Consider the following 22,069-nt stretch of genomic DNA (forward strand, 5'->3'; position numbering starts at 1 on the left):
CCACCAGCAAAAAGAGCTCCCTAAAAAGATGAATGAACTGTTGTATGTATCTGAGCAACAACACAGTAGTGGCATTCCCAAAATAAATCAGCATTTTGAATGAATCAATTGAAAGAATGATTCAAAGACTCACTTGTTTTGTTGCAAGTGTTGAATGAATCAGGGGCTGCGTCTGAAATCGCGTGCTATGTGAGTAGGTAACTATTACATTTGAATTTGAAAGAACTTCGCAACCGTTAAAAAAGTATGTTCTATGTAGTATGAATGAATGTAGTATGAATGTAATCCGGACTTACTACACTCTAAAAAATGCTGGCACAACCCAAGTTGGGTTGAAAATGGACTAACCCAGAAATTGGGTTGTTTTAACCCAGTGATGGGGTTGTTTTAAGCAAACATTTAACCCAACCACTGGGTTAAAATGACCCATTAACTGGGTTAAAACAACCCAATTGCTGGGTTAAAACAACCCATTCACTGGGTTAAAACGACCCAATTGCCATTTTTTAGAGTGTACATCCGCCATGTTGTAAAAATGTTGCCGGAAGTAGTAGGTCATCTGGGTACTTTTCACCTACTGTTTTTCGAATACTATGAATTCGGACATACTACTCTGTTGGCGTACTGTTTTTTGCTTACTATATAGTAGATAAGTATTCGATTTTGGACACAGCTAGGCTGAATTCGGAATTGCATACTAGAATATTACTCTACTTCTACAATATAATTATATAGTGGAAATAGTAAGAAGTATGCAATTAGTATGCAATAAACAGTGTTTTTAAACAAATAATTGAGTGACAAGTTGAGTGATTCGGTGACTCAATTATTTCACTTCTGAATGAATTAATGTTCATTGAACGAATCGTTTGAGTGAGTGATTCAATTTCTCTATCATAGAGGTTTTGTTCCCAAATTAATCAGAATGATCGTATTCATAAATAGAGTCACTTGTCTTTGCAGAGAGATTCACTGAAAAGTTGTCACTTATATAGGGTTAGGATTAGGGTAATATTTTAAATAAAATAAAAATGAAATTGGAAAATATATTCAAAATAAATGTTATAAATATGATATTACTAATATGATACAGTACTCAATAATATAATTTATATTTAAATATATGCTAAAGCTATGTAATCATGGAATTTACTCATGTTGCTCATAAGCAACATTGTGAGACATGCCTACCTTCTCCCTCAAGAGATGTTAGGTGTATATTCCAGACAAATTTTGATCTCTGTTCTCGGCAAACACCTCGAAGAGTTACTACTTCAAAGGGGGTTCTCCTTTGCAGGCAATAAGGCATAGAGGTGCCCACTTTCAAATGGACTGTGTCCTAATGATTAATAAACACACTTAACATTTCTCCAGGGAGACTAAATCTTGCTACTTTTGAACTGCATGGCACTTTTTATGCAAAGTGTTTTGGAAAAGCACCATCGTAGTATTGTTTTTACTTTTATTCATACAGCCTACTCAAAGTCACGCTCAGAACAATTAAAAAGAAGAAGCTCTGTCTTTTTCTATTTAGTGATGTATAGTTTTTGGCACAGGGTTGCTCGTCTTGGCACTGTCAGACAGTGACATAGAAGTGAACAAACCGCCCTTTAAATGCGCAGAATAGATTTGCATCAATATTGGTGCCCTTTTCCTGCCTACATGTCCCTTGTTGAAAATATTAAAGTAAATAAAGCTAAAATATATAGTGTCAGCCTCAAAGTCGACCCATTAAAGTTAAACACTATTCATAAAAACAACCACACACTCTTTCTTCATATTTCAGCTGATTATGCTAATAACCTCTGGTATTTGCATAAACTTGTGCCAAATAAAGATGGTTTTGATCATAAATGATGCATGAAGGAGGCTGAACAACAGCAGCAAATTGGAAAAATACTTGCTGATGATCTAAAGCAACTACTCATGTGACCGTCAAACGTGGGCATTTGAGTGATGGACGTTGTCGGGTGTTTGGCCAAGCTGAGTCAGATGGCATTACATCAGTTTCGACTCAGCCTCACAAAAACAACACAGACAAAAACAACACCTCCATTTTCAGATTCGGCACCAGCAATAAACCTCTGCTCCCCTACTAACTTGCTAGGGGCATTAGTGTAAGAGTGTGGGTGAAACCAGGCTGCGGTGTGACTCCACTGACCTGCAACCGCGGCTCAACTCAACTTGTGAAATCATCTGCAGGACACCATTCTCACCTAGTTCTCACAGTGCTTACATGACTGTTTCAAATCAGATTGAGCAGTGCCGAAGAATCAAACCTTTTTTGTTCTGTAGTTCACAGCGCTGTACTTCAGAGCACTTTAGTGTTACAGTGTCAGCCTCTGCCAGGGTAAACAGTTTTAATAATGCGGTCAGAGCGTCTGGGCCGGCAGGGCTGATGTTAATTATGTGTCAGTGGATAATTAAGGGCGCCGCTAAGGCACTGTGTCGGCCCCACAGTCGTGGACTCTTAGCTGGGCCCTCGGGGTGCAGGTGCGGAGCCGCCTGGCAGAGGAGATGCAGTGAGGGATGCGAGGTTGGTTCTAGCTGCGGGCCAGACAGATGGAAGGTCAGTCTGGGTGAGAAGACACAGTCACGCCTGCTCTTAGTCATGCAGCAGGGCCAAGAGTGGAGATTTAACCAAGCAAGGTCATCCCGATTTGGAATTCTCCCACACTGCACCTGCGAGAGAGACCTGTCACTTTGCCAGATCAGAAATAACATAGATGTGTAATAGATCGTCTGATTCTGTCATTTGACTTGGTTTGCGAGATATGCTCTGAAGTCATTGTGAAGCTATTTAACAGATATATATATATATATATATATATATATATATATATATATATATATATATATATATATATATATATATATACACACACACACGCTTATTATTTTTAGATTACCTATACTAAATTAACCTATTGACATTATCATTGTTTAATAATTTTAAATAAATTATAAATATATTATAAATATATAATTTATTCAGAAATTAATAAACTTAATATAAAAGAAATAAAAAAATAGTTGTTATTATAAAAATATTATATATTATGGGATCAACAAACAGCATTGTGAAAAATTCTTTCTTTAGATGATCTATAAATATGTAATATTATATATATAATTTTAATATTTATAACATAAATACATATATTGAATTAATTATATATGTAAGTATGTATATATATACACACACACACACATACACCGATCAGGCATAACATAATGACCACCTTCCTAATATTGTGTTGGTCCCTCTTTTGCTGCCAAAACAGCCCTGACCCGTCAAGGCATGGACTCCACTAGGTGATACGTGTCAAAGTAACATCCACAAGGATGGCAGGACCCTAGGTTTCCCAGCAAAACAATACCCAAAGCATCACACTGCCTCCGCCGGCTTGCCTTCTTCCCATAGTGCATCCTGGTGCCATGTGTTCCCCAGGTAAGGGCATCCGCCAATCCACGTGATGCATCAAGGAGCCCTGTCGCCGGTTCACCACTGTTCCTTCCTTGGACCACTTTTGATAGATACTGAACCACTGCAGACCGGGAACTCCCCACAAGAGCTGCAGTTTTTGGATATGCTCTGACCCAGTCGTCTAGCCATCACAATTTGGCCCTTGTCAAACTCGCTCAAATCCTTACGCTTGGCCATTTTTCCTGCTTCTAACACATCAACTTTGAGGACAAAATGTTCACTTGCTGCCTGATATATCCCACACACAAACAGGTGCCGTGATGAAGAGATAATCAGTGTTATTCACTTCACCTGTCAATCTGTTAAATATGTTATGCCTGATCGGTTTATATATGTATACTTTATAATAAATACTTGTTTAATTTATATATAAAATGTATTAACATGGCTAGTGAGTCATGAGAGGCTGGGCTTCTCTGAGGAGAAGTGTGTGAGCTTCATCTTCAAACAGGAGCCGAGGATTCTCTCCCATCAGCCTTAAAGCCTTTGATAAGATTCCCTGGGCGCAAAGGGGGATTGAAACTCATAACACGCTGAGATCTGTGTGTATCGGAGTGTGTGTTTCTGTAATGGTTATGTGTGTAGATGGCCTCTTGGTATCCAGGCCACCGCATTGCTGTTTAGAGCAGTCAAAACCCATTTCACATGATGGCTGAAGTGCCATTTTCTCAAACACTGTTTCTCTCAACTCACAGGGCGCTAAATAAATCTGCCCAGGAAAACACATTCATTAGGTTAATGCACAGATGCGAAATGTATTTTTTTTTTTTCTTCACTCCCAATGTTTTATGATTTATTGTGCTGCAGGAATGTGAAATTGAGTATACCCGAATAAGTTATTTAAGTGATTTAGAGGTTGACACTGAATATTTTTTTCCCACAGTTCATGATTTATGGATATTGCAAAAATATGAAATTGACTATATCAGTATAAGAACATTACTTTATAATATAAGTAATTTAGTTGATTTAGAGGCCTAATGATATAATGCCCATGTATACAAAGGAAGCAGAGAATCTGTCCTTGAAACAGGATGTCTGGCAGGAATTGTCATGGCTAATTTGAATGCATATTATGGTCAGCTGGGTGTCAATGCATAAATTAGACCTTTCTGATTCGGTTTCATGTATAATTCAGTTGCTTTTTAAAATGTCTTGTTTATGAATCAACGGCCTCTCTGATAAATCCTTTATTAGGGTGTCAGCCCGCTTCAGCTGTGTAGATATTATACCTCATTTAATACGGATATTCAAATCTCAGTAGGGCCAATAATGGTGCGACTGCTTAAATTCATGCCTGTTTTTTTTTTCTTCACTAATGTGGTCAGGCATCTGTTTGGAAATGTGTGTGTGTTTGTGTATGTGGCTGTACATCACGCTGCGTCTCTGTCCTTGAGTCTGAGAGTGTGTTTGAGTGTTTGAGTGTTTGTTTTGAGCCGTGTCACTACGTCTGTGTTATTGGATGTGTAAATCACAAGGAGTGTTGGCGGAGGTCGCGTCGATCAGGTCAATGCCAGGGACAAAGGGACATGCTCCTCTCATTCTCCGTGACTACACAGAGGGGTTTCTCCGTGTCTTTCATCATCCCGCCATCCCCAGCCTTAACGATAGCGGCAGCTTCATTAAGGGCCTCGTTAAGTCTTGTCGTTAAGGCCTGTCGTTAAGGCGGGTCATTAAGGCCCTTCGTTAAGAACCCCGGGCTTGGAACGGCAAACTGCTGGCAGGCTTGACTGACCGAGAGCTCAAGGCGGAATTAATGGATGGAATCAGGAATTCCAAAGCCATAACATAGCAACAGCTTCGTAGCTGCCCTCTCTCCCTAGCAACGACACTCGACACCTGGACTGGCAGCCACGTATATCCCTCGACTGCTTACCAACTGAAGCTGACTTACTAATGCTGCCTTCACGTGCTATCGGAAATGTCATAATTCCCACTTTAGAAGTCGTGATTACAAGCTTGTTGCCTTCAAGTGCTTTGTTGTCTGAATGAACAGGAATCATGGAGGACACCAGGTTTATTCTTGCCTATTCATTGAGAAAATCTTATTAAAAACTAAATTATATGTAGTGTCACATGCACTGACAACCATATACACATTTACGATGCTATCCAGATAGTCCGCTTTGTGCCGATTCTTTCATTTCTATTTTATATTTTCATTGTGTATAAAACATACGAAATGCTTCAAATGATTACTTGTATATGTAAATATTCACTACATTAATGACAAGACGATCTAGCTGTTTTGGGGATAAAAACTAATAAATCATACCTATCACAGCAGTAGTTTTCCCTGCCACTAGGGAATTTGAGCATCAAAATTATTTCCGAACTTCCCAGTGGTAAACACGACATCAGAGGGCGTTCATGTGCAATTTTTACATATGAAACTCATATTAGTTTCCTATGTAAAATCGTTTTAGTTTCCTATTAGCATCTGTTACAGCGAACCAATCACAAGTGATCAGCACTAAAGTGTGGGGTACAAAACGTTTTGTGTCTATAATGCTGCCTTCACGTTCAATCGGAAAGTTCCTGCTTCCAACTTCAGAAGTCGTGATTACGAGCTTGTTGCATGCTTTGTTGTCTGACAGGAATCATGGAGGACACCATTTTATTCTTGCACATGCACTGACAACCTAAACATAGCAGGCTATTTTTGCTGTGCATAAAACATACAATACTCTTCAAATGATTACTCGTATATTTAAATATGCACTAGATTAATGACAAGACAAGACGATCTAGCTGTTTTGTATGGAATGCCAAGTCTGCCAAAATTAAAAAAATATATATATATATAAATAAATATACATAAATAAATAAATGTGGAAAAAATAAATATAGGAAATAAATTTATTTATTCTTGGGTTTTTTTTGTTGCTTTTCTATGTATATTTATTTCTATGTATGTTTATTTATTTTTGCTTTTTTTTTTTTTTTTTACATTTCTTTGCATATTTATTTATTTATTTTATTTTTTTTTAATTTTGGCAGACTTGGCATTCCATAGTTTTGGGGAAAAACAAAGAAATCATACCTGTCACAGCAGTAGTTCTTCCCGCCTGCATGTTTAAAGTTTATGGCACGCCCATCTCAGGAATTTGGGTAAAAAATGAATTTCCGATCTTCCCAGTGGTAAACACGCCATCAGAGGGCGTTCATGTGCAATTTTAATCTAGGAAACTGGTATTTACGATAATTCCCATAGCATGTGAAGGCAGCATCAGAAAGAAAATAACACTTGCATCAAAAACATCCATCATGTGCATATGTACCAGCCCCATCTCATAAGTATTCATAGGAGTTTAAATGCAACACTTCAATGTATATTTTTGTACATGTGGATATATTCTGGAAAGCGTATGACATACTAACAGCATATAAAAATAAATGATAAAAATTATATATTATAATTATCTTATAAATTTGTACAGTTAAAGGTTACTATTATATAGGTATTTTTCAGTATTTAACCCCCATTCTCCCCTAAACTATTTCTCAACAATATAAAACACATAAAAGGTTAAAAATTCAATTTTGCCATAACAAGAATAAATTACATTTTCTTTTTTGTAATACAATTTCACAATATTAGTGTTTTTGCAATATTTTTTTATCAAATAAATGCAGCCTTGGTGCGCATTAGAGACTTCCTGTCAAACACATAATTTTTTTTTTTTTACAGACCTACAGACTTTTGAACAGTAGTGTATACATTATATAGATTTCTTTTTTCAGATTCCAACCCCATGATTGCTAAAATGAATGTTTACCTGAACCACACTTTACCTATGAATAATGATTACGAATGAGATATTATTGCATATACATGCACATTACTTTAAATAGGAGCTAAAATAACAAATGAGCATTTGATTCAAAACATCATGTTTGCAGTACGATTGGTCACACAAGACTCGTTTGAGACTTGCAGGTTTGAACAGTGGTTTGTCTTGGCTGACCACTTGTGTTTGGATCACCCAAAACAGATTTAATGCCAGGTGTAAACAAGGACTAAACCAAAGTCCTGACTGTTGGTGGTTATTAAAAATCTAGTAGAAAAAAGTAGACATGTAACTCCTGTGCCCTGGTCAAATTGGCCTCTCTCCATCACGGAGTCCTAAACATCCACGTATAATTGGCTACTTCACACTGTCTCCTCTCCACTGATAACTGGTGTAGCATCATCCAGGTGGATGCTGATTGAGGAGATCCACTGTGCTATAAAATGCTTTGAGTACTATTAGATAGTACTAGGGATGTGACGGTGGGGGAATTTTCTCACCGGTTAATCGATGTGTGACAACACTGGTAATACACATATACACACATCTGTAAATATCAGGCAAAGTTTACAGATTGCCTCATTAATGTTTGCAGGTTCCCTATTAGCATTGGGTTTAAATCCAAAACATTACTAAATAGGCGCTTTTACATTTCACTTTGAAACCAAATTTTCCGCCATCGTCTTGTCAGCTCGCCTCACTCCTGTCATGTGATAAATGAAATCTGACTTCTGCTGCTGATCTATGTTGTGACTCTTGTTCGGGTCACGCTGAATTGAGCAGACGCGATCAGTTTTGAATTGTAGTGTCTGTCCACTAATCAAACTAAATTACACCGACTATCGCAGCAAGCCCAGAAAGTATAGAAAAGGGTAAGGTTATTTATTTATTTATTGTTTTTGGCCTCAGCAAAATATAGTTAATATTTAGCCTACAAATTATTGTCATATTAAATAAAATAATGTAAAAATTTTATTATACATGCTGGATGATGTTAAAGGGATAGTTCACCCAAAAATGAAAATTTGATGTTTTTCTGCTTACCCCCAAGGCATCCAAGATGTAGGTGTCTTTGTTTCTTCAGTAGAACACAAATTAAGATTTTTAATTCCAACCGTTGCTGTCTGTCAGTCGTATAATGCATGTGAATGGGGTCCAATTCTATTAGAGTAAAAAAAACATGCACAGACAACTTCAAATTAAACCCTGCGGCTCGTGACGACACATTGATGTCTTAAGACACGTAACAATCGGTTTCTGCGAGAAACCGAGCAGTATTTATGCTATTATTTCACCTATTATCAGACGAATATCATAAGCTCTCCAGGCCGCCATAACTTCCTGCGAATAAGGAAAAAATACCGGCACGGTCATAGATATATACATAGATGCCTCATTAGTGCCTGCGCGGATCGGTCGAATGAGGAATCTACGTATATATTTCTATGATCGCGCCAGTATTTTGACCTTATTCGCAGGAAGTTATGGCGGTCTGGAGAGCTGATGACATTCGTTTGATATGAGGTGAAATAATAACATAAATACAGTTCGGTTTCTCTCAGAAACCGATCGTTTCGTGTCTTAAGACATCAATGTGTCGTCACGAGCCGCAGGGTTTAATTTGAAGTTGTCTGTGCATGTTTTTATTTACTCTAATAGAATTATAATACGACTGACAGACGGCAATGGTTGGAGTTAAAAATCTAAATTTGTGTTCTACTGAAGAAACAAAGACACCTACATCTTGGATGCCCTGGGGGTAAGCAGAAAAACATAACATTTTTGTTTTTGGGTGAACTATCCCTTTAAGCTGCAGTGGTCTGTTAGTCCAACTTTGCAAAAATCAGACTAGTTTTTCATTCTGTCTATAACTATTACTTGCCATTTTAAAAAGAAAAAAGTATTGCTTTAGTCTGATTGAAGTCAAACTTTTAACTGCATATGAACACACTGTGGAATTCCGCCTGGTATAGCTAGCGAGTAGGAACGCCTACTATCAACCAGCAGTACAGAGACCCGGAGACCTCAATGTGAACACCCCTTGACATGGAAAAAACTGTTTTATCACTTGCCAACTTGTTGCATTACGCCTGGATATTGTACACAAAAAATGTGTGACTGAGCAGAATGTTCTTTCTTAGAGTTTTCCTCATCACTGCCCCCCAGAGTTTCAGGACATTCTTTGGGGGATTTAACATCTAACGCAACCACATGTTTTGTCTCAAAATTCAATCTGGAAAAGCCAATGAATATTCTGATTCCAGAAAAAATCTCCATTTTGATTCCATTGAGGAAACATACTCAGCTCTTTCCACACTCGAATGCCTGCAAACATAGGACACGCTCCCATTTGTCTTCCGAACTTGCTGTGTGGCACTTTTTGTAGAAGTTGTGCTGTTATGGGGTCTTTTTAAGCAGCCGTATTCTGGCCACGTAGAAGCGGTAATGAGGATGAATGCTGATGCGTTCTCCACACTCTTCTTTCTGAGCGTCACGCGCTCCCTTTGCAGCCCAGGCTTGGCGCACTGCATGAAGGCTCCTTAGCTGTAGACTGCTGCTGATCCGGTAACCAGACTCCGCCCGCAATCAATGCCTCGAGTACGAGCGTTTCACGCAAGGCTGTGTGATCATTACCGCCCATCTGTACTGTCTGCGAATAAGCCCCCGAAGTCTTTGCCCATCACAGTGGCGTCTATTTTTCAAGATTAATCATCTATTTGACTGTTTTGCTTGATGCAAATGACTGTTTTTATGAAGTCAGTGATTGTTTTGACCTCAGTATACTATATATTTGTCCTTCTAAACACTTCTGTCTCTTGTAATCTTTCTGTCTCATCCTTTCCTTCTCTTTTTCTCCTCATCAGCTTCACACTGACATGGACAGAGGTGATGGACGCACTAAGTACGTGCTGCGGGGTGAGGGGGCTGGGTCAGTGTTCGTGATTGACGAGAAGACGGGCAACATCCACGTAACCAAGCCCTTGGACCGGGAGGAGAAGGACGAATACCGGCTGATTGCCACGGCAACAGACAGCCAGACAGAGCGTGCCCTGGAGCCCTCCTCCCAGTTCATCATTAGAGTGCAAGATATCAACGACAACCCACCTGTCTTCGAGGACGGACCCTACAGCGCCACAGTACCCGAGATGGCGAACATAGGTAGTGGAAGATGACATATGCTCATCCCCGCCAGCATGTTTTTTTCTCTGTGAATGTCAATGATTTTTGAATAATGCAGGATTCACGCTGTCCCAAAAATCATCCGATGAAAAGCTGAGGAAACGCTCTCTGTAATTTGCGCCGTTTAAATGTTAATGGCGCTCATTCGTTGAAATAACCTCTCATTTTTATCGATTTTACGTCCGTTTGAGGCAGGCTCAAAATATTACCCCTCGACAGTCATGGTTGTTTTGTTTTGCCTGAAATAGGTTTAATTAATTTCAAAGGATCCCATCCGCAAACAAGAAATATTCTGCGCTGCATCTGAATGCTTGAACCCTTGCTGGGGTAAACGAAACCCGAGCGCCATTCAAATCTAATATTCCAGCAGTGTGAATGCGTTATCAGTCCAAATTGTGCCGTGTTTCTTCAGTTCCACTCAAATTGAATATGAATAGATTTCTCTGAGCCGGTGCATGTTGCATCAACCCGGCAGTCACGTCTGTTTTTGATCTGCCTATTTGATTGTTCGTTTACAGTGACAATCTCTCTTGCTGTCTTTCTCCTACCATCTTCCATTTGCCTCTTCTTAACTACCTGCGAAAGATCTGTAATCAGACGGCACCCTCCCCGCAACCCACAAGCTTTCTTGGTGACACTGTCAGGCCTTTGATGTCTGAAAACAGCAACAGCTGCTCCCACAAATCCCTTCGTCCCACTGAGCTTGTCAGCCGTTGCCCCATGGGAAACGTAGTTCTCTTTCCATTGTACATATATATGTTCTTTTCAAACCTCTTCAGTCCTTCGCATGAAGCTCTTTGATTTATTTGGTTGAAAAAAAGTCCATATCTGTCATGAACGCAGGAGAGATTCGAGACGTGAGGGAGTTATGGGAACTGGGGAGGGTGGCCGCAGAAACTGGCATAGAGATTGAGAGAGGGAGCAAATGGGGAATTGGAGAAGGAGATGAAGAGAAATGAAGTGAGACAGTCAGAAGCGCGAATGAAAGAAGGTGTGCGGCTGGGGAGAAGAGAAAGTGAATACTGTATTTGTCACACTGCAGCAGGGGGGAGAGAGAGAGGAGAGAGGGAGAGAATCTGTCAGTCTTAATACGGCTCTTTCCATTTAATGTGCTTGTCCTGTGATGACCTGTGTTCATATGTGCCGTATTGATCATATCTTATTGTCTTTCTCCCTGAAACTCTTCCTCAGGGACCTCTATCATCCAGGTGACGGCTTCGGATGCAGACGATCCCACATATGGGAACAGCGCAAGGCTGGTGTACACGCTAGTTCAGGGGCAGCCGCACTTCTCAGTGGACCCTCAGACAGGTGGGTTTTTTACTCCCGGGAACTGATATTTTGTAAATTTTCAGATTTTTTTTCCTTTTTATTGTGAGAATATATTGAATAATATATTGTAAGAAATTTTTCAGCATGACTGCTTATTCTACTTTTCAAATTGTACTATTAACTCTTTCCCTGTCAGTGATTTTTTAAATAAAGTTGCAAGTCACCGGCAATTATTTTCACAACATTTTCATGGTCTCCAGAATATTTACATTTATGAATATCTGAACATGCAATATATCAAAAGAAAGAACAGAGCTTAATGCATTCTTTTTTATCAACACTTGAATGTGGGTAAATTTCATTTTGAGCAAAAAACAGATAAAATCGCGTTTTTGTCAAAGACTACATCCAGATCGGATTCAGAGCGATGATCAAAACGATGGAGTAGATTGAGTCCATCAACACCCCTGACTTTAGCAGTTAAATTCAAGTCTTCTGAAGAGACACAATTGCTTTGTAAGATTTAATTGAGGCATTTATTCACATATAAACATTGATCAATGGACATAGAGCACATCAAATAAGTAATTTATGAAACAATTTTCATTTTTGGGTGAACATTCCTATAAACTTTGAAAATCCACAAAAGTGTCCGTGAAAAACATACTTAACATGAAATTTGTGTTGAATGAATCAGTTTTCACAATTCTATTGTTCATCATTTCGATTACAAGCAATAAATTATGCAAAAGTGTGATTATATTATTTTACTCTATGTTTATCAAAACATAAAATGCTAGCTGTGAAATTAGCCTTAGCAATACAAAGGAGTTGGACATTCCAGAAATGCTTAAAATGTCATTGCCTCAACATCACTCGTCAACCAGCTTGTGACCAGAAAGGCTATGCTGGACAACTAGCCATGCCAACATCAAACCAGCACTAACAACCATAAACCAGTTATGTGTTCAGAAGGGTAGTCAAGTCAAGTCACCTTTATTTATATAGCACTTAAAAATAGAGGGGAATTATGCATTTCGGCTTTTATTCAGTTCAGTTTTGATTTGGTTCGGTTCCATTGTAAAGATCATCATTTGTTAAATAGTTCATTTAATCTATAAAGCAGTTCTGCACAAAATGATCTCATTGTCCAGCTCAGTTCAATTCTCATACAACAGCGTCAGTACAGTCAGATCAATAATATTGTTGAATATTAAGTGTCCCTAACTAAGCAAGCTAGAGGCCACATCAGCAAGGAGCCCTAACTCCATCAGGTGACAGAATGGAGAACAAACCCTGGGAGAAACCAGGCTCATTTGGGGGGCGAGTTCTCCTCTGGCCAACGAATGAACACAGTGTTATTACGATTCAGGCTGCAACACAAGTCAGAATTCAAAGGGTAGGGGAGAGTTTTTTTTTTCTTATTTGGTCCTCAAGAAAAGATAAAATAAGGCAGAAGTATAATTAAAGTATCTAAAGAAATTTCAGGATGTCTGCTATCATTTTAAATGATCAGTATGCATCTATGACAAAGGGTTATAAAAAAAGTGTTCCTGTGGCTCAATTTACCCCAGGTTAGGGGTAAGCTGATCCGAGTCAGTGGGTAAGTTGCACCTTCTGGGTGTAAATGGACCATCTAACTGAATCTGAATCAAACCCATGTGAGATTTTAAAGATAATTCACCTTTTTTTAAAAAACACCTTCAGTAATCAAATTTCCTTTTACAAATAGTCATATTTATTTTCTTAAAGCTAACTTAAACAAAATAAAACTAACCAAATGAAGTTGAAATTTCAATATGTTTAATTGTTTGCATTTATGAAACAATATGTTGATCACCAACGTTGGAACCTTCCCAAAAACAGCTAAACAGAGTCTGTTGAGTAAAATTAAATAAAAATTGAATTAAATTAAATAATAACTGAATTAAAATGAATGAATGAATGAATGTCATTGAAGCTAATAAACATTTTAGTCAAAAGGATCTTGGCATGGTATTTTTTCTGCAATATTGAACATCTTAGGTCATAAAGATATTTATGATTAAGCATCTTTTGGTCATTATCAGAGAAGGATTTGGTGTAATTGTACATCGTTCCTATCAAATAAACTCAAATAAACATTACATTGAAATTATACCAGTTTATACTTTAGAGATTTAACTTAACACAGTGCCTTAGGGTAAGTTAAAACGCTGGCTCAATTTACCCCACAGCATTTGGCTCACATTGCCCCATAGCTGCCATTTTGGATTAAACTAGCTAGCTTACCAATTCAGGCTAATATTTAGCTAAATGATTTGCATGGTTTTATACATTACTAAATCACCAATATTGATCATAAATATTTTAGACCTGGACAAACTTGCTTTGATGCAACAGCCTTTACATCTGTTATGCAAAAATTTTACTTTGACAAGCCAAAAACAGTTTTTAAAGTAAATGGGTGCCTTCCACTCCTCCCATGTGCTTCTCATTGTCATACTCTGATGAGTGGTTCAAAAATATATGTGCACATGACAATTCAATTTAGGCAGTACACAGTTGCCACGATAAAGCGAGTTAAACTTACCCACTGATTCATCTTACCCCCTTAGTTTTTTTTTGTTGACACGTTCTGTGGTCTTCATGCGGCCATTGTGAGTTTGAGTCTGACTTGCTTCTTTTTCTGATTTCGTTCCCTTTTCTTTTTTCCATATTCATTCTATTGTACTGTCAGTAAAAGTGAGAAAAAATAAAGATCTCTGACTGCCGAGTATGCAATAACAGCAACACAATAACAAAAGATACCACTAACATGAGGGGATCTAAAACATTTATGAGAAACTGTTTGAAGAACCGCTTCAAGTGTTTGACTTACATTTTAATCCCAGTTGTCCATAGAGAACAAGTTCTTAATAAAATTCCCACCATCCTTCAGCCTTGAGGGACAAGTAAAGTCACTAAACCTCAGATGAAGTCACTAAAAATCAGTGAAAAATACAATAAAATGCTTTCGTGGAATAGAGAGCTTTCGGTTTCATGTTATAATGTCTTAAGGCTGGTCTCAGTCCCTGATCAGCCATTAGCGCCACGCTCTCTCCCTTCAAAGCCCTGATCAGTTCCCCCTCACTCTGTCATCCCTTCGTCTCTCTGGTTCTTTTCTTCTTCCTCCTTTTCTGGTTCTTCCCTCCCTCTCTTCCATGCTCGTTAATCCAGAATGACTTGGCAGAAATGTATTCATACCGGCTGAGCTGCTGCACTTCTAACAAATGCTGCAAACACTAACTCTAATCACACTTCTGAGGGCTGTGGGAAAAAAGAGAAATGCTTCAAAGTGGGACGCCACCACAGGTGTGTGAATAGTTAAAATCTGCAATCATTTACACACCTTCATGTCATTCCAAACCTGTATGATGTTACGTTTTCAGTGGAACACAAAGTGAAAGGTTTTTAAGGATCTTTGTGTAGCTCTTACCATACTACCATACAATTCAGTTACCAAGCTCCAAAAAGGACATAAATCACCATAAAATCATCATAAAAAGTGTCTCAAATGACTCGTGCATCATATTCCAAGTCTTCTGAAGTCATAGCTTTGCATGAGATTTAGTCATTTTTCACTGATGCCACCAAAGCTCACATCTAGCCTTCATCTCCAGATTCAATGATGATTCGGATATTTTTAATTGATGATAAAGTGTCCCTAATAAGGTGTAGTGAGTAAATATAAAATTGTCTTCCTTCTTTGGGAAAAATTAATTTGTTGAGGAAACATTCTTGCAATCTTGTGATTCTTGCAATCTTTCATTTTAATTAATATTTCAGTAACATTTAAGTAATTAATATACAAGGTGTATTCTCAAGTGACATAAAGACATGACTTTCTATTCATCAAAGAATCCAGACATTTTATTTTATTATAAATAAATAATAAATAAATAAATAATGCTTAAAATATTAAGCAGCGCGGCTGCTTTTTAAACATATATAATAATAATAAATGTTTATTGAGTGGCAAATCAGCATATTTTCTTAAAGATCATGCACTGTAAAAAATATTGTTGGTTTAACTTAAAAAAAGTAAGTTACCTTGTTGCTTTAAAATGTTTAGTTCATTGAAATTAAACATTTGAGTTAATACAACAAAGGAGATTAGTTTAATAAATAGAAACTCAGAAAATTATGTTATCTGAATCACAAGTTGATTTGACAAAAAATAAAAAGTTGTAATAACAAATTTACAGAGTGTGAAATTGAAGCAATGGTTGCTGAAAGTTCGACTATGCCAACACAGGACTAAATTACATTTTTAAAATATATTAAAATAGAAAACAGTTTAAGTTAGTAGAATTTCACAACATTGCTTTCTTACTGTATTTTTTTTATCAAATAAATGCAGCCTTGGTGAGAATAAAAGACTTTCAGTAACATAAAAAATCTTATGTAATACCCCAAAGTTTTAAATGGTAGTGCAGGTGCATAAAGAGTCTTAAAATATCGCAAAATAAAAGGACAGTGTATGGTTTCGCAATGACACGAGGGTGAGTAAATGATGACAGAATTTCTGGGTGAACTTTTCTTTTAAATGGCAAGCTTAAATGACACAACGGACCGGCCTCTGCGCTCTGACTCTGCGCCTGTCGGAGGGTCTGGTTTGTGACCCAGAGGCTTGTGAGAGGCTTTCATTCAGGGTTACAGGGGGGCTGTAGTCATTTGAAAAATCACTCCTGCTTCTTTGTGCTGTGGAGTGGAATTGGCAGAAGTGAAGTGAGCACAGGGCGATTCTACACACAGTGGGGACTGTGTGGCCAATCTCTATGTGTGAGCGTAAGGGTTGAGAATAGAATGATGGGTATTTGTGTGTATGACAGGCTCGAAAGAATGAGCCAGAGAGAAGGAGCGAGAGAGTGAAAGATGAATTTTACTGCACGCACAGATCCATTGTGTGAATGTTTGTGTAGCAGTCGGTGTATTGTGTCTCTGTCTATGTGGATAATGGACTTCCTTCGTGTTTTGATTCCATTTGGCCGTCTAATGAAACCTAATTAATTTTGTTGACATTTGTGGACCCCACGCTGATATGAACGAGAGGGCTTTTTCTCCTGGAGGTTTGTGAATGCTAATCAAGGATATTAACCTAATTCTGTCATGTATGCATTGCATGGCATTCTTTTTTACTCATTAGCAGGAATTAGCATTCTGAGCCGTAGCACTCTGAAACGTCTCCTCCTATATGTAGTATAGTGTGTATCCATAGTTAAACTTCCTTGTGATATTTGAATAAACTTCCATTGTAGACTGTTGTCCGATGGTAGGAGTCTCGCACGGGTGACCTTGTCCGCTGGGACGTGTTTCTACAAGTTTACAGTCAGAGAACACATGGAAGTTATTTGATTCCAGGAGATGATTGAATTTGCGATGTGCTTCTCTCTTTGTCTCTCATTCTCCCTCAGGCATCCTGCGTACTGCAGTTCCTGATCTGGATAGAGAAGCGCAGGATCAGTATCTGGTGGTCCTGCAAGCTAAAGACATGGGCGGACATCTTGGTGGCCTGTCAGGAACCACTACAGTTACTGTACGATTGACGGATGTCAACGACAACCCTCCGCGCTTCATACAAAGTGAGTAACTTTTCATATCTCACAAGTGTACGTCTATGTACCTTACAGAAGTTAACCAGGGTGCCAATAGTGTCTGTCAAATTACCATAAAAAAAAGACACTCTTTGAAGTACATCCCATGTAGAACCATTTGTGTTCCTAAAAACATGAGAATAAGCTTTTTTAATCCATGGTTTCCCAGTGGAATTTCAGGGAGTTTTTAGAATGGTAGCTTTTAGTTTAAAGTGAACTAAAATTAACTTTCACATTTTCACAACATAAATTACACACAATCATACACAGATTTTTAAGTGATGTGCTTTAACAGCATGATTTAATAACATGTTGCTAAATAAGGACTAAAAGGGTTGTCTTATTCTTGAGGTACTTGTGCTACTTTCAGTACCATTCCAAAGTTCGGGTTCACTTTTAAATTATTTAAAATACATTGTTACTTTTATGCATTAAATTGATCAAAAGTGACAGAAATTTAAAAAGATATTTACTTTGTTACACAAAAAAAAAGTCAGTTTCCCCCAAAAAAGCACCAAGCAGCACAACTGTTTTCAACATTGATAATAATATAATAAATGTTTTGTGAAGTCCAATCAGTATATTAGAATGATTTCTGATTGATCATGTTACATTGAAAACTGGATTAATGATGCTGAAGATTCAGTTCTACCAGAAAGACTCGGGAGATAGAATGATGAATGAAGCATACATTTATTGACAGCCCAGCAAGCATAATAAGTTTTGGCATAGGCCCCGTCCATAGTTTATAATCCGAGGGTAGTGGATCAGCATATTCCTGCCTGAAGATGAAGGCAGGGGCGCAGCCGACCCCCCTTTTGAGGTATGGACGGAACCATCCTGGTGGTGGTGGGGAGGGTGGAGGTTGTTGTCGCATCGGCATCTGCGAACTCAAACATGTGTAAGTACGACCTTTATACAGAAAATATGAAGACGTGATTGGATAGAGATGAAGTTAATAAGTGACGAAGTGATTAAGTCTTCCTGGCAGAACTTAAGCTGAAGCTTCCATTTTTGCAATTACTGTTTTACTGTATTTTTTTAATGAAAGTCTCTTCAAGTGATGTGGTGTGTGTGATGTATTTGAAGTTACAGAGGAAACCAATGGAAAATTATAGCATACTTTCATGACAACTCTTAATTTGAGTTTAGTGACTGGGTTTCAGAGTTAGGTTTGGGTCATATATTTTTGTGTCAATTCTTACGATTTCACCAATTCTTACAGCTTCTAATAAAACCAGATTGGCAAGTTAACATTCTAGGTTGGCCTTCAACTTAAAGGCCCACTGAAGTCCCTTGAAAGGCGCAGAATTATTCAATGTGTTGACATAATTTCCCCTGAAACATGAAGAAAGAGTGGGACATATTAAACAGCTCCTCCCCTTTTCAAACACAGCCAATAACGTTTCGTTAATATGTCACAGTTTGACTAGAGCCTTTCAGCTCGGTAAAGCCACAGTTTCATCCTAATCGCTAACCGTTTCTCCTAATAATCTCCTTCATATCGTTTTGAAATACAGCATTCTGTGCTGAATTCAAATGGGTATCCAAGCATATTTACACTGTCTGAATAGTCCCCTATATAGTGCACTATGTAGAAAATAGTAAATCTGTGAACAAGTGACCGCTTTGATTGGACAGCTGAAGTCCGTGGTAATGTCATAAAAATCTGTGATCCATTTTAGCGGATCCAAGTTTTGATTGCTTATATCTCCTAAATGCGAATTTTGTCATTGTTTTGGAACACACCAGCTTATTCAAAACCTTAATGAATATTCATATTCATAAACCCATATTCATACTAAAAGCTAAAAAACTTACATTTTGATTTCAGGGGGCCTTTAATGTTATGACTTCCCTTACAAAAAAGAAGTATACTTCAAGTTCATTTTATGAAGTATACTTAAGTAATGTTCAAGTGTATTATATTTTTAAGTATACTTCATGTAGTAAGTATACTAATATCCATGTGTACTAATAGTAAACTTGTAGGTGTACTAGTTCAATACTGCTTGGGACTAAATTGGCCCACTTTCAGTATATAAAAGTATACAGTTAAAAGTACTATAAGTGTAACAGAAGTAAACCTTAAGTGCACAACTAGGTTTCTCATTTGTACTGCATCTGTACTACAAATGAACGTATACGTATACTAGTTTACTATTTTAATACAAGTAGTAAATTTTTTAGTTTATGAAAGTACACTTTGAAGTGTACTCTCAGTGAACTACTAGTTTAGTAGTTTATACTGCAAATATACTTGTAAGTTTTCTTTAAGTGAACATAAGATTATACTTATAGTTTACTATTTGTATATTATTTTTGCACTTTCAGTATAGTACTATGTTAAAATGTATATATAATTTTTTTATACTTTAAATATACCTTGAACTGTACTTTAACTAATTTTAAAAACATTTTATTATAGCTTCATGTATCCTTTTTAATCAACACATGAATGTGGGTAAGTTTCATAAATAAAGGCAACATTTTAAACAACAAGTTGAGAAAATCGCATTTTTGTTAAATACTACATCTGGATCTGAATAAAATTCAGAACGATGATCGAAACAGATGGAGTAGATCGAGTCCACCAAAGCTTCACAGTAGTTTCCTCTTCATGGGTTCAAAATTTCATTCAGTAACATTATAGGCAGTTTGGATTTACATGCTGTTTAATGTTTGATGATCGCATTATTTTACGTTTGTGTGAGCAAACTTCTGTCACTTGTTTCTGCTTCTTCTTCATCTGTGTTTTGATCCGGAGATTCTGTACTAGAAGATGCATAATAGTGCCCCCTACCGTATAACAGTGAAATCATGGATAGATTAGGGAAAGAGTAAAGTAGATTTTAAGTAAATTATCATGTACACTACCAGTGGACTAACCTACACAAAAATTAAGATACGCAGAATTAGGAACATGTCTGTTTTATATCAATATTCAAATCAATATTTTCAAACAATGTAAGTTTCATAAGACTGTATATGTAAAACACGTATATTTAATAGGCTACTCAATCAAAAGATTAAACACAATTACAAACCAAGTATACTTTGAATACTTATACTTTTTAAGTATATCCTGATCAAAAGATTAAGTACAATACAGGCCAAATATACTTAGTATTTTCTGTCAGTACACTGTAAAAAAAAATCAGGTCTCCAATTGAATATTTTCAAGTGACCGATCACATCTACATTTTTCAGTTGGCCAAATTGAATTTCTGTGAATTGATGCAATAATTTAGATGTGATCGGTCACTTGAAAATTTTCAATTGGAGACCTGATGTTTTTTTTTACAGTGTATAAGTCAAGTACACTTAAGTGCAATTTTAAGTATATTTCTGAGAAGTACAGTATATCTCTGAGAAGTATATAACAAGTAGACTGAAAGTATACTTTCTTATTGTTAGTTTAAAAGAAATATACTAATAGAAAACTTGAATAAACTTCTTTTTCGTAAGGGTTAGCAGCCCTATAAAGCTTGGCATTAGCCACCATTGTCATCAAAAACAGAAGTTAAACAAAATGACAATGAGTACATCAGATACGATTTTGCAGTACTTTTTGTGGGTACTATTGTTACCATGGTACATTTAAATACATAATAATATGGTACATTAGTGCATATGTTCCAAACATGTTGAGCTGTGGGGGGAATACAAGTTTAAGTCATATCACTGTCCCATTTTCCCGTCCCCTTCCTGTTGGTTCCGTCAATAAGAGTGGCACAATCCCAAAACATTTCATTTGTGTTATTTTGTTTTCCTATTTCTAAGAACAGGAGACAAGAGAGCTAGAGTTAGAGGTTGGTTATAAGAAAGAGCCTTATCGTTCTCACCGCCAGCTGTTTAACTGTGCCTGCATTAGGGCCTTAACACTATCAAACGCAGCCACCCTCCAGTTCTGCTCAATTGCATACCAGTATTTTATTAGTATGGTCAAAGCAGGGCCCTTTCTCTCCCGACGTCAGCTCTGCCCTTCTCTTTCTCATGTTTTTTTTACCGGGGTGAGCCGGGGTGAGATTATCTAAAGACTGAAGAGAGGGCGTGTGGGGAAAATATATCAAAGTCTCACCCAGGTAGAAGTTCAGGTTCACTGGGCAAGGCTGGGTAAGTCTCCTCGTATTTGAAAGCCGATTTAGAAATCTCTCCGGGAATTCACTTCAGATAAAAGCAAACAAATTACAGGCGTTTTGGGAGCTGTTTTGACCATTGCAATTACGTTTGAAGAATGTTGCGGGGAGGCTGATGCATCACTCGGTATAATAGATGCAGACTCAGGTGCAGGGGGAGTTTCTGTAGTTTTAACAGCCATGGCTGCTGTGTTGGGCAGCCGAGAGGAGCAGAGCAGTGCACTGTGCCCATGATGGATGGATGGGTAGATTGTTTGACGGATGACTACATAGGTACGCCTGTTAAGATCAGTGTCTTTTTTATGAGGCGACGAGATAAAAAGCAACGATACAGAGAAGGTTTCATCATAAATATTACTAATTTATTTCCCCTGAGTCTTTGCTGGAAACAGATGAAGAGAGCGAGAGAACAAAAGAGAAGGAGAGGGGAAACAAGAAGATTGAGGGAAGATGAAAAAAGAGAAGAGAGGGAGTTTAAGAATAGAGAAACTAAATGATAATCACCGTAATTTGTCCATGGTGAGAAAGCAAAAACAAGAAAAAAGGGCTGACAGGGAGACGGAGATGGGAAGGAGAGGTGATGGT

At 37.6% G+C, this 22,069-nt stretch overlaps 1 protein-coding gene across 1 annotated transcript in view; it reads left to right on the forward strand.

Annotated features, from left to right (window-relative positions):
- Positions 1-22,069, forward strand: part of cdh24b (cadherin 24, type 2b) — a gene marked incomplete at its 5' end in the record, with an annotated part of 109,429 nt that overhangs the window by 26,546 nt on the left and 60,814 nt on the right. Inside the window, 3 exons of the mRNA XM_079820463.1 lie at positions 10,143-10,437; positions 11,650-11,769; positions 17,166-17,333. Of these exons, the coding sequence (XP_079676589.1) occupies positions 10,143-10,437; positions 11,650-11,769; positions 17,166-17,333 (583 nt within the window). The remainder of the gene's footprint in view (positions 1-10,142; positions 10,438-11,649; positions 11,770-17,165; positions 17,334-22,069) is intronic.

This window comes from Gobio gobio (assembly GCF_949357685.1).
Source record: "Gobio gobio genome assembly, chromosome: 6".
Classification (NCBI taxonomy): domain Eukaryota; kingdom Metazoa; phylum Chordata; class Actinopteri; order Cypriniformes; family Gobionidae; genus Gobio; species Gobio gobio.